The 13,828-nt window shown below is 36.2% G+C and overlaps 1 protein-coding gene across 5 annotated transcripts in view; it reads right to left on the bottom strand.

The window, feature by feature from the left end:
- Positions 1-292: 292 nt before the first annotated feature.
- MYO6 (myosin VI) overlaps positions 293-13,828 on the bottom strand; it is a 257,778-nt gene continuing 244,242 nt past the window's right edge. For 3 of the 5 annotated variants that reach the window (XM_063443007.1, XM_063443010.1, XM_063443008.1), the window contains 5 exons: positions 11,089-11,192; positions 9,972-10,103; positions 8,256-8,282; positions 3,233-3,451; positions 293-2,190 (listed from right to left, as the gene is read on the bottom strand). In XM_063443007.1, coding sequence (XP_063299077.1) covers positions 1,991-2,190; positions 3,233-3,451; positions 8,256-8,282; positions 9,972-10,103; positions 11,089-11,192 — 682 coding nt within the window. In that variant the 3' untranslated portion in view covers positions 293-1,990. The remainder of the gene's footprint in view (positions 2,191-3,232; positions 3,452-8,255; positions 8,283-9,971; positions 10,104-11,088; positions 11,193-13,828) is intronic. The other 2 variants (XM_063443009.1, XM_063443011.1) reach the window with 1 other exon arrangement.

The following is a 13,828-nucleotide window of genomic DNA, read 5'->3' as shown; positions in this document are numbered from 1 at the left end:
ATGCAATAGGAGGCAGACTTGCTGAAACAAATGTAAAACCTACACATATTTCAAAAAGATTGATAAAAAACATCAATCAATAAATAAGACTCCACATGCAAATCCCAGAAAAATCTATTAGTCTGGGTGTACATTAAAAGGATTTTGATTTGGATAAAATAAATTTTTTTTTGCACAAACTAGCCTTTCTTAGTACATATTCAACATGAGAAATATTGTTTAGATTTGCTCAGTAATGATTTGGCAGTTATTTTAAACATGTTTTTATTAAATTTTAACTCATAAAGACACATTAACTGGGGAATGTTTTTATTTTCTAACAATGCAGTACATTTATAAGAGGTACTTCCCGGTAAAACATAAATAAAAAATATACAATTTAGATCAAGTTTTAAAAGAAATGCTTTGAAAGATGAGGATTTAGGAGATGACACAAAATAAACAGTTGTACAGACCAGTTCAATTTGTATTATAATTGATAGCTATTTATCTTACCATTTCCAAACGAGGTGTGCAATTGTGTGTATAAAAGTTAACAAACAGTAGTTATAGGTCTTGTTTTATTAGACTATTTTCAAATGCAAATTTACTTTCTATTTGTTAAAGTCAGAAATAAATGGTTATAGTGGACATTAACACCAAGATCACAAATCTAAATTACTATACTGCACAGTTTTTAGAGAAAAATGTAATGTGCATATTTTGCAGTCTTCTGATATATAAAGGGACCTGTCACCTAAAAAAGACTGGAGTAACCTATGGTTGATTTTATAATTTAAAGAAAGTACTAATTGCATTTCAGCACCCTCCAGAAACAAGCACAAATAAAATGACACAACTACTAGACTAAATGTAAACAAAATATTACCAATTGCACACACTCAAAATGGATGGTGATAATTTTTCCTTCTAAAATGTTCAATATTTATTGATCTACAGAATGTTAAAGGAAAATTATATGCAAATAAATAATGTGCTTTAATTAAAATTACAAATATGAACTATTTGCTACCATGACTCTTTTTAAAGTGCACAGCTATTGTTTCTGAGCTTGTTTCAGTGTCTGTGATAATAAGCAGAATTATCCATAGCTGTTGGAATTATTCAGAATCCCATCACACAAGACTCTCATGCGGTTTTATCACATACTAAAAATTAGTAACTAGACTGTTTCTAACTTGTGAAAATGTAACCTTGGCTGTAGTTTGAAAAAAGAAAAATAGCAGCTCTCAAAATTATTTTGATGCATTTAGTCATATAGCTCAGTAGAGTGCAGTAAAAAGAAAAAAAAAACAGCAGGAGACTGAACCATTTAAAAAGGGAACTATGCATGTCTCGTACTTTTATCTTGTGAATCCTCTTTTCACACAGCTGGAATGTAGTCATTTCAAATCAAATCAGTCAAGTGTTTCAATATAACTTTGTTTTAAATCTCGCTGCAGTATTATATATAGTATTACACTACCTTATTAAACTTTTTGAATCTCTCTATTTTTTATTTTAAATGAATTAGTCTACCAATAAACAAGACATTCATAAGGCACAAGGAAAATAATGGTAGCCAGACAGAGGATGTCTTTAAGATCAGGGATCATATTTGCAACTGGTGTAAATGGGGACAACGTCAAAGGTCACACAACCTGACATTCACTTAAAACAGGTTGTGAGCTGTCTGGTGGAGGTGTCAATGCCTTTTTGCACACTGGAGATACTACATATGAAAGGTAAGGCCTCACAATTTAAAATGTAAGTTAAATAAAACAGAAATAAGGCTAAAATGCCTGCTAGGTTCACATCACTATTGCACTACTACACCAAAGATAAACAACAAAAGGAATTAAAGCCCCACAATTAATAAAACCTGTTCACTTTATATTAAAACTTCTCTATTACACAATCTTGGAATGTCTAGAATCTCCCATACAGAGAGTTGTTCCCTTTATGCCAACACAAAGGTATTAACTTTCAGAATGCGTAATTGACGTAAGACCTATTTGGTTGCATTCTGGAGCATTGCTGTTGCATATGTTGGCCGGGCTTGTCTATTTTCAATCGCCTTACTCAGGTACTGGATTCCTCCACAGCGCTCCCAAATCTCTTCAAATTGTCTGGGCAATATCTCTGCACCCCTTTTTCTTGTTAAACCTGTTTCATTAAGATTAAGTTCACACATCTCCATGTCATCCTTTCCTGAACAAGGAAAAGAAAAAATAGTAGATTTACTTTTAAAATCACAATCAATGCAGTTCGGTGGATTTGCTTCCAATTTGCATGAGAAAAATTGACATTGCATTTTGCAATAAACTGTAATTTTAATGTTCACATAGGGAAAACAATTTTGATTTATGATAAAAAATAATGGGTTTAACAAGGACCTACATGTGTCCTTAAATCACAACCTATTCTTCAAAGATAAGATTAATTGTTAATTTGTACTTATTAAATAATTGTGCAAAACATTGAACATTGAACGCCCCAGTAAAATTGATCTTTGTTGCACTAGAGAACAAAGTATGGTTAGTTTGTTGAGCCCAACAAATTTCAAATATGATGTGTCATTCCCAACCAGTGCATCCAGTTTTAGGTCTACGCCCACTGGTTGAGAACTGCATTACTTTTATTACTATTAGATTAAAAAAGGTTAAAGGGGCACTATAGTTTTAAAACCAACATTTATGTATCAGCCTCCCCTTACCTCTTGTTAGAAAGGTGATTTACTCTGGGTTTCTTGAGCCTGGCCCCACCCCCTATCACATCCTTGGCTGAACTAATCAGAATTGATCATCTCAGCATATCAAAATGCTTTCATATATGGAAGCATTGGATTGGCTAAGATAGTCAATTCTGATGATCAAGCCATGGAGGCATGTCGCAGAGCCAAGCGTTGCCCTGGCCAATCAACATCTCCTCATAGATATGCATTGAAGCAATACATATCTATGGGGAAAGTTCAGCATCTCCATGCACATTGTGCAGCATTGACCCTAGAAAGCACCACTAGTGCCTGTCTGAGGAGTGGCTATTAGAGGTGTTCTTAGGCTGTAATGTAAACACTGCCTTTTCTCTGAAAGCCTGCAGGGGCTGACTATATGCACCAGAACAATTACAATAAGCTGTAGTTGTTCTGGTGACTATAGTGTTCCTTTTAACATGATCACTTTCCAATATATTGTTAAAAAGGAGTTGGCTCTTACATGTGTGTTAAATCTAAAAACAGTACTTGTATACATACCAGCTACAAGCAAAATCGGTGGCTTGTCTGGATGCAGCTCCATTTGGCGAGCAATCCAATCACCATCAAAATGTGCATACCACCATCCCTTTTTCTTGTTCTGAGGTTCCTTGTATTGATCAGCTGGACGAATAAATGGAATCCGGAAGTAACGCTGCTGCCGGTTCATCTCAATTTCCTGTTGCCTAGCTGGTAACTGCACAACAGGGTTCTGTTGGGCTGTTTACGTGGACAATGAAAGTTAATATCAGAAAAGCAAACAAATCCAAGATTTAGAACATCATTAAACAAAATGTAGTAGAAAGAAACACACTAATTTGAGAGAATACATGTATCTACTACACATAGGTCACTTCAATTTGAAGTACAAGATTGCACATAAATAAAAGACATTGTACGGGAGATAAATAAAGAAATTATCCTACTTGAGAGTAAAAGAAAAAAAAAAACTGCATATCCTTTAATACAACCACCATAATGGTATTAGAAATTTATGGTGAAATAATGGGCCAGAGATTTATTTTGTCCTTTCATATATATATTATTCCTTAAAAAAGAGAGCGTGGCTGATTATGAGATACTTATTACAGTAATTTTAGAACAGCACTATGATTTCAGGCCTGAATGAAAAATTGACTACTTTTAAAATAGTTGAAATTGCATTACACGGCTCAGTACTTTTCTTTCATTTTGACTGCAGTTATATGAAGCTCAATTACGCCTTTAAGAAGTGGTGAAACAAGTTTCTCTTTCTACAAGAGAAGTGATTTTTTTTAAGTTTAAGAAACAGTTGTCTATCTGAGCAAAGTTTCAGGCAGGATTAAGGGTTTTGTCCTATGATTGCACATGAAGGATTTCAGTTAAAACTGTGATAAAGAAGGGTAAGGCCAGTGTGATTTTAAAATTGAAGAGAATCCAATACCACAGAATAATTGAACTATCCTTTTACATCCTCTCTATCAAATTCCAATTGCCAGTAAGGGCATATCTCTCGTGTCTGTAAAAAAATGTATCAAAGATCTATAGAAAAAAATGGGGGGAAAAAACTATCCAGAGAGATGGAACACTAGTCCTTAAATAGTGCTAATATTATTATATGCGGGATGCACACAGTGAGCTAAAAAGCCAATAAAAGCCAATTGTTTAAATAAAGACTTTCATGAAAGTGCAATAAGTTTATGTGAACATATGTTGCAGTGTTGGGTGGAATAAGGTCACTACACATGCAAATTAGAACCCAAATGCTCTTCTGTGACATGCAATTGATTGGACCATCGCGGAGGGTTGATGACATCATGGGAGGCAGATAGGTAAGCAGTGTTGAGGATGCCTCGGCGGGGAAAGAAAAGTACCGGTAAGTAAAACTTTTAATTTTTACATTTTTATGTTAAACTGGTGTAGAGAGGGCACCTTCATAGAGTCCTGATGCTATAGTGTTCCTTTAAGTGTCTGTGTTACAAACTTGCCACAAAGACAATTTGCTAACAATGCTACTTTGTTCCACTTTTTTTTCTTTGAAATGATTGACTGCTATATATTTGTACATTTCAGAACTCAAAGTAATAATTCATACCAATTAACTTGTTTAAATCTCAAATCTCACCTGCCCTAACACTGCAACCTCCTCTACAACTCCACTCTCTACTCTCAACTAGACATCATGGCACCTCTTACACTTAAACGCACTAAGCGCTCCCAATTACATCCCTGGCACACCAGGTGACCCGATACCTCCAAAAATGTTCCACAACTGCTTAACGCTGCTGGAGAAAGTCTCATTCTGCGTCTGACTTCCTACACTATAAATTTATGCTGCACTCCTACAGTCTGGCTCTTTCCTCTTCAAAAGAAAACTACTTCAATACACTCATAACCACACACTCCTGTGAGCCCAAATGACTTTTTCATGCTTTTAGCTATCTTCTTTGGCCTGTCGTGCCTCCTCCTCCTACCAACTTGACCCCTTACAAATTTTGCAACTCACTTCACTGAGAAGATCTCCCATCTCTCTCCATCCACTACAAACTTTTCCTCTATCCACACTTCCTCAGCTGCCATATGCTCATACGCACCTGCTACAGCAGAAGAGGTTTCTGCTCTGCTCCATTCCTCCTGCCCAATCACCTGTTCCCTTGACTCTATTCCCTTGTATCTCATCCATATTTTGTCTCCTTCTCTTACTCTGCCACTCACTAAAATTTTCAATCTCTCCCTCTCCTCTGGCACATTTTCTCTACCCTTTAAACATGCAACAGTAACCCCAATTCTGAAAAAGCCCAACGTTGACCCTAATTCCCCGTCCAACTACCGCCCTATCTCACAAACTTCCTCAAATTCAACTCTCTGCTTGGCCTGCTTCAATCTGGATTCCACGCTGGTAACTTTCTTAGCACTGCTAAATCTCATGGCCACTACTCGATCCTAATTCTCCTCTACCCCTCTGCTGCTTTTGACACTGTTTATCATCAACAGCTTCTTCTCATCCTCCGTAATCTCGGTCTACGAGATACCGCTCTCTCCTGGTGCTCTTCCTACCTCTCCCGGCGGTCATTCAGTGTTTCTTTCTCTGGCTCTGCCTCTTCTCCCCAATCCCTCTCTGTTGGTGTTCCCCAAGGGTTTGTCCTTGGTCCCCTATTGTTCTCAATCTACACTGCCACCCTTGGTAAACTCATCTGCTCCTTCGACTTCCAGTATAATTTCTAAGCGGATGACATGCAAATTTTTCTGTCCTCCCCTGATTTCTCACCACACCACTTGACTCGTGTTTCTGGCTGCCTCTCTGCTATTTCCAACTGGATTGCTGCTCATTTCCTTGCCCGCATCCGACCCTATTTAACACCTGATACGGCAAAGGTGCTTGTCCATGCTGCTGTCCTCTCCCACCTTGACTACTGTAATCCGCTTCTCAGTGGTCTTACGTGTTCCCAACTTGCCCCGTTACAGTCTAAAATGAATACGGCAAGGATCATCTTTCTGTCCACCCACGCCTTGCGCCTCCCACACCCCCCCTCCTTTGTCAGTCCCTCCATTGGCTTCCCTTAAGATATAGGGCTCACTTTAAGATCCTGACACTTGCTTACAAATCTCTACACAATGCTACACCTACTTATCCTCACTAATACACAAATATGTCCCATCTAGGCCCCTATACTCTGCCAGAGACCTACATTTAACCTCTGTTTGTACTCCTACCTCTGATGCTCACCTTAAAGTTCTTTAGGGCTGCACCGTTCCTATGGAACGCCCTTCCCCTCTCTGTTGTACTCTCACCCAATCTCCACTTCTTCAAAAAATCTTTGAAAACTTGCTTTTTTAGGAAAGCATATCAATTAAACAGTGAACAGCTTTCTCCCGCACCCTGATTCCTCTCCTTAAACGGTCATCAAAACAAAACACTAAGTCCTCAATAAATACTATCCTTGCAACCTACCTTTTTACCCTACCCTTACCTTTTGTGTCAGTATACCTCACTCCCTCTAGCATGTAAGCTCATTGAGCAGGGCCCTCAACCCCTCTGTTCCTGTGCATCAAACGTGTCTGGTTCACAAATACGTGTATGTTTGTCCACCCATTGTACAGCGCTATGGAAATTGTTGGCGCTTTATAAATAATAATAATAATAATAATAATACCAGCATTTTGTGACTCAAATGTTGCAATACAAAAGAAACATGGAAATGATGCATGTTTCAGATAATATATATTTTTTTTACTTGATCTGCATCTTTATAACTTGAGAATCTTCAAATTTTTTAGGTGTACTGGGTTAATAACTTTGTAAATTGTAGAACTAAATATTTTACTTGTAATAAAATCCCCAAAAGGCAGAGTTGAGCCACTCTGTAAGTCGGTACTCAAATGATAAATCAAGGGAAACCATGCTGTGGTTACAAGATGCAGTTAGAAACTATTGTCTTGTAACATGAGCTAATAGATGCTTACAACCAGAAATGCAGCTGCATTTGATGCTTCTCAAATATTTTGGCACAAAAATAAATCCAATGGTATAACGGGTTCTTGAAAACCAAAGTGCAAAGTATTTTTCTAAAATATAAGTTATAAGTTAAGTTTCTTCTTGACACGTATCGACACGTTATTTCACAGAAATGTAATCAAAAAGTTAACCATTTAGAATGCTCAGGGTTTTAAGATTTTCAGTGTTGGAAAGCAAAGGTATATATACAAAACCTAAAATAAAAACTAAACATTTCATTTATTAATTCTTTATGCAGAATGTGTTTTTCACAAGTTACAAAGTATAAAATGCAAATGTAATCAAATTCCACTGTTTTAATTCCCATAAAAAAGATTAATGTGAGGTACCATGTTCTCAGATTCCATTATACACCATAGCAACAAAGTTGTTTTAAGCATTTCACAATGCAACTGATGCATTTTAATCATCCAGTATACCACAGTGTTAGCTAGGCAGTTAGAGCTTTATGTTGTAAACTGCATGAATCCATCACCTTATTATGGCATTTCACTCATTAAAGCACTTTGCTACAGTTATATGTCTGGAAATAATCTGTGATTCTTACTTAAGCATCACAATGTAATATCAGGTTTTTCATTTTTTTCTGTTAACCGTTATTTTTATTTACATTGAAGAAACCACCTTGTGCATAGTACGTCCATTGAGATGGGCTGCATTGCAGCTGCCAAGCAGCGCACCCTTCTCCCACAGTAACGGAAAGCTTGGTAGAAGCCAGGAAAACAATACGAATGCAAAAGCAGAAGCAGAGAAATTAGCCAAATTGACAAAGACGTTGTAATAGACCATAGTGCATGATATCTCTGCAAGTGGACTGGTGGGCATGTAAATCATAATCCAGAAAATTGTAATATTTTATTATGGATTGTTTTTCTAATTTAGATGAGAAATGGCCAGTGTTGACGAAAAAAAGCATTGATACTATTGTTGTATTCCATAACTGTAGCAAAGAACTAATAGGTTAGTAGCACCGAGCTTAGAGAGTTCCCTCTTCCGGTAAGTTAGCCCTTTTACCATCTCCACACTTACGTTTGTTGTTCATAAATGGAGCAAAATCTGCAAACAAATATTGTTTCAATTGAATACATGCAATGTATGCATACGTAATTAAACAAATCACATACCAATTACTAAGTGTCTTTCAATTTGTGGAACAGTCTAGTAATTATAAACCAGATGCTTTCTGAAATGAAGTACCTTCTCCATGTACCATATATTAAAGGGGAACCTAGGTTCTGACAAGATTAAGTTGACTGCTTCTACTGTAAAGTATTAAAAATGTGTCATTTAAAAACACTTCGGATTAAAAGGGCGGAATTAATCATATTTTATTTAATGTCATGAACCACACAGAAACAATACAGACTCTAAGCAATTAATTCACCCAATTACATTCCTGTAGATTATTTTCATCAGTGAACATCAACTCATTAAATGTATGCAGCAAACAAGTCAATAAACTGAAAGATAACAAAATGACCATGTACAAACTTTTCACAAATTATGCAATATACTGTGAGATGGATTTATTTATTTTTTTTATGGAAAATAATATTCTTTTCTGAGTATTTACTGGACACTCAGGGCACCAACACAATCAGTTTGAATGTTATAACTTTTGGTCTAAACAGCTGTATTTTGCATGCTTCATTTTGTATAAAAATAATAGTTAAGAAATACATCTACATCTTTACTCTGCTTGTTCTGCTCCATCTCCCAATTTTAAAATAATCCATTCTTGCTGTTCCTGTACATGCATGCAGCTTCCTTTCGGTTTCCAATAACACAGTTGTAAAGATTGTCAGGAAACACAGCAAAGCTTTATAGTAGTTTTAGCTCAGCCGACAGACTTCACAAGTAGGAAGGTGAACATTTAAATGGACACTATAGGCACTCAGACCACTTCATCTTATTGAAGTAGTCTGGGTGCAGTGTCCCTAACCCCCTTAGTCCTGCAATCATAAACATTGCAGTTTTTAGAGAACGTTTACATTGCAGTGTTAAGACTGCCTCTAGTATCTGTCTTCCGGAAGTAGAGGCACTCCCTGCAATTTCATGGAGTTTAACTCTGTGAAGCGACACTGGACACCCTCAGGCTTTGCACAAGGATGTCCAGTGCTAGCCGTGCATGTCCATTAGCTGCCCCTATTGGGTGACATCGATAGAGGAGGAGCAGTACCCAGCGCCAAGGGATATCAGCGTTGGAATTAGCTAAGTGTTTAAGCCCCTAAGGACCAAACTTCTGGAATAAAAGGGAATCATGACATGTCACACGTCATGTGTCCTTAAGGGGTTAAAAGGATTATGTCCCTAAATCCTCTGCTCTAAATAAAACTGTGCCTGGTAGAGACAAAATTATGCTAAACAACAGACCTTTACACTGCTGGAAAAACGTAGTCAATTTCAGCCCGGAGTGCCCCTCTAAGTTATTGTCTAATACGTATCATGAGCGTCTAATGTTGGGTAAATATAGTTATTAAGGCAACATTAATACAACTTCTATTGAGGTGTACATACATTGATAAAAGACAGCAATTCCTTTTTATTAGAACCAAAACCACTGGATATATTAGGATGAACACAAAAGTATACGATAATTAAAAGAAAAATATTCATACACTGTTTTTTGGGGGAGAAAGAAATTAATATGTTAAATTTACAGAAATATGCAAGTACAATATGTATTTACAAATACTTATCAAAGTATTTATTATAAAACTTACAACTTTCACTTTCTTAACATACCATAATCAGTGACGGATTTAGGAGCACGTTCCTCAGTTTCTGTGTTGCGCTTCTTATTCTTGGATTTCCAGGCATGGTAAACCTTCAGCCGCCGGTGAAACTCCTCCCTACAGGCTGCCAGCAGTTCAATATCTGTGCAATTTTTATTGGGAAACTATATCAGTTACTGCTAAGCAAACTGGAATATTTAACAAAATGCAACCACTGAAAATTGCTAAATCCAAGCTGCTGAGGATGACAACTACTATGGTTAGCCAGCCAACTGTAACATAATACTAGCTTTTAAAAGCCATCTAATAATACAACATATTAGCAGACCAAGAGCTACCCACAATCTCTTATTCGGCATATTTAAATTTATATATTTTTTAATGGTGTTTGAATAAGGTGTCTTTAAGAATGAAAAATGAAAATGTATTACATTCAACTAATCTCTGTACCAAATACAGATCATGTTACAAAGAGTAATGAAAATAAAATGTTGACTGTTCAAATAGGTATATTAGGTACATTGCATTCTGAGAAATATCATTGCCTAAGTACAAGAGGTGGATAATATCAGTGCTTATGCTTATGTTGTTAAACTGCAGAACATTTCAAAAAATGCTAAGGCATCACAAAGGCTACATGCTCTAATGATTCCTTAATTTGCTCTCCACTTTAAGGAAAGTTCAATATGCATACTTCACAGTTTTACAGGATTTTGAAGAATAGAATGTATAAAAAGCTATGCAGATATGTGTGGACGATATCTAAAATGATGGGAAAGGTAGTCCATAAATCTATGTGAAACCATGGTTATCCATCACTTCTCAAGAATACGTAAACTCTATGATTTCATTTTTAAAGACTCTGTTAATCTGGAAATAACGATTTGCTCCAAGATAGATCAGCAAGGTTATGCTACTTTTCCCAATAAGATTTGTCCAATGTGTGCTTATATTAACATTACTGGCAGTAAAGGTAGAATTATATTCTTTAAAACTCTGAAGTTGGCAAAATAGAATGCATCCTGCCCTATGGGAGTTGGTAATCAGATGAAACTAGTTTACTAAATGAGCCTACCCTTCATTAATTGCTGCCCTTCCACGATAATCACTAAGCATTGTTGACTTACCGCATGAAGTATTGATTGCATCTCTAAGCTCTGCATATTTCCATTTGCTCAAGTCATGCTTTTTGATGCTTGCAGCAGATCTCGTGGCTTGAACTTGAACTCCCCTAAAATAGTCACAGAGAATAGTTATTTTATGCAAGTCACTGAATACCAACCTCACAGCTAAACACAAGCATTTATGTTGGCTCTTAGAAACAAAGGACTATATGCCTGCTGAGGCTTCAAACAAACATAATATGCAGTAACCATATAGAAGGTTTACTTCGGATTTCTACTTTCGAGAAACAAGTTGATTTCTTTCTTCCAAAGCTATTTTCTCAGAACAGTAAAGATGTGTTTGATCCCCTGTGGCAGCATTCAGTGCAAACAATCACACCAAGACAGATACGTACCACAATGTTAATTATTTACAGAAAAAAAGAAGCAGGATTCTTCATATAAAATAACCAAGTGTCAGGGAACGAGAAATGTTTAAACCTAGAGTTTTTTTAAAGAGAATATCCAAACTGATAATTTTCTTGTCTTTGATTGAGAATATACTCTGCTAACTTTCTTACATACGGGTACTAGCATCCATTCAAATAGGCACATATACTAATAGCTCATGTACAGTTACCCAAATAGCCAAACTAAATTATACTAAGGACCAACATATAGCTTACTTACCATCACTACCTTACACTGTACCCCTAAACTCAATTTACCTCTGTATGTGTGATCATATTATTTGGACTGTGCCACCAAATACTCCCATATAAGCTATCACCACAGCCACAGGATACTGAAGTATTACTCTTATCAGACAAAAAGAGCAACAGTCAGGTCTAGAGACAGTAGGCAGTCAATGTGAGAGTTAATCAAAGTATTACTCTTATCGGACAAAAAGAGCAACAGTCAGGTCTAGAGACAGTAGGCAGTCAATGTGAGAGTTAATCAAAGTAGTACTCTTATCGGACAAAAGAGCAACAGACAGGTCTAGAGACAGTAGGCAGTCAATGTGAGAGTTAATCAAAGTAGTACTCTTATCAGACAAAAAGAGCAACAGACAGGTCTAGAGACAGTAGGCAGTCAATGTGAGAGTTAACTGTTAGTTCCAAATTCAGGTCGTAACAAGTGAAGGTAGGCTATGGGGAACAAAAGAGGGCTAAATGTAGGAAGCAATCCCTTTGGCAAATATGTCCCTAGGATAAAGTGCTATAGTAAATGATGGAAAGTGGTTAATTTGCTAAGATGCATCTGTTGTAAAATAGGTTTTACAAACAATATATGTAAATAGAATATGTTTCTGCTTCAACTTGCATTTTCTTCTTGATTATTTTTTTTCATCTTCCTTTTCTTCTATCTCAGTTTTCAATTACATATTTATTGAACTAAATAAAAATTACCCTGAGCATAAATATGGATATCAGAGATGGTAAACCTGACTGAGATTTGCACACTAGTTAAAGAGGATGGCTAAGAATGATTACACGGTGAATTAAACATGTAGGAGGGCTCATTAAAGGATAGCAGGCAGAACGATTTATAACCTGAATATTTGGTTAAACTCTGCTAAAGGCAATAAACATCTATGACAATCCATGCAAATTACAAAGATTCTAAAGATAGTCCCAGGAAATATCGCTGGCAAGAAATACAGAACAATTCACTTTCATTACCTTGCACAGTGTATGGAAAAGAAAGGTCTATACATTGATCTGCTTTCAAACAAATAATTTACAATGGCATCGACTACCATGATAAATTCACTCTACCACTTTTTACTAGGGCTGCAATTAACATGTTTTACAGAAAACACAATTAGGATAGTTAAAGATAATTAAGAGCATGCATTACCAGAATATCACCCAAGATTTACTAATATCCTTTCACATCCGAGAACCAGCGACTTAAAATTAACATAATGAAACATCAATGAAAATTGAATAAATCAACAGTTTCTGTTCTAATTTACCCTTTTCAATTTTGACCATTTGCTTTGCATGTTGAACAAACGTCTAGCTATCCATATAACGTTCAAATAGTTTAGTTTAAGACACAAAGTGATTAAATACTTGCACACAAAAACAAACTCAAACACTCAAATTCAAACACCATACTTAGAAAGATTGATGCTACCTTGACAAATTGCCAACCCTAGGACAATGGTGGGATACATGACTGAATGTTGGGACCATCCTGAACAAATTGGGACAGTTGTCACATGCATGCAGACCCACACACACACACACATGCACACATATACACAAGTACATGTTATTCGTATTAGAGTAGCCACAAAGGTGAGAAATATGGTGTGCAAATCAAATATATACACGTAAAAGAAAAGTATGGGGATTTAAGTAGTTTGAGAATCTGAATAATTCATCACAGTGTAGTCGATTTCCACTTTGCTCTCCAAAGGGATAAAACGGGTATTTACATATTATAAGCCAACATTTCAAGCATTGCTTTTATGTGAATGTCAAGCCTTGTTTGCATTGTGATCGATGAAATCTAAACTACAGCTATACACAGTCAGTTATATTTGTAAAATGAGTGGATAGGCAGGTTATTTTTTTTTCATTCCACAGTATGGGAGCCGAAATGAGAATGTGTGTATAATTAAATCAGTATGCATACTCAGCAGCTGTAAAGATTAGAAAAGAAGGAAAAAAAATGTTTAGCACAAAACAGTATTCAACCTGTATCTGTGCTTAGTTGGTTTAAATCCTAAAATGTTTTGTAGGCGAGGTAAGGC

This window comes from Pelobates fuscus, chromosome 2, assembly GCF_036172605.1.
Source record: "Pelobates fuscus isolate aPelFus1 chromosome 2, aPelFus1.pri, whole genome shotgun sequence".
Classification (NCBI taxonomy): domain Eukaryota; kingdom Metazoa; phylum Chordata; class Amphibia; order Anura; family Pelobatidae; genus Pelobates; species Pelobates fuscus.
The sequence above is the reverse complement of the archived record's forward strand: the minus strand, read 5'-3'. Positions and strand labels throughout refer to the sequence as shown.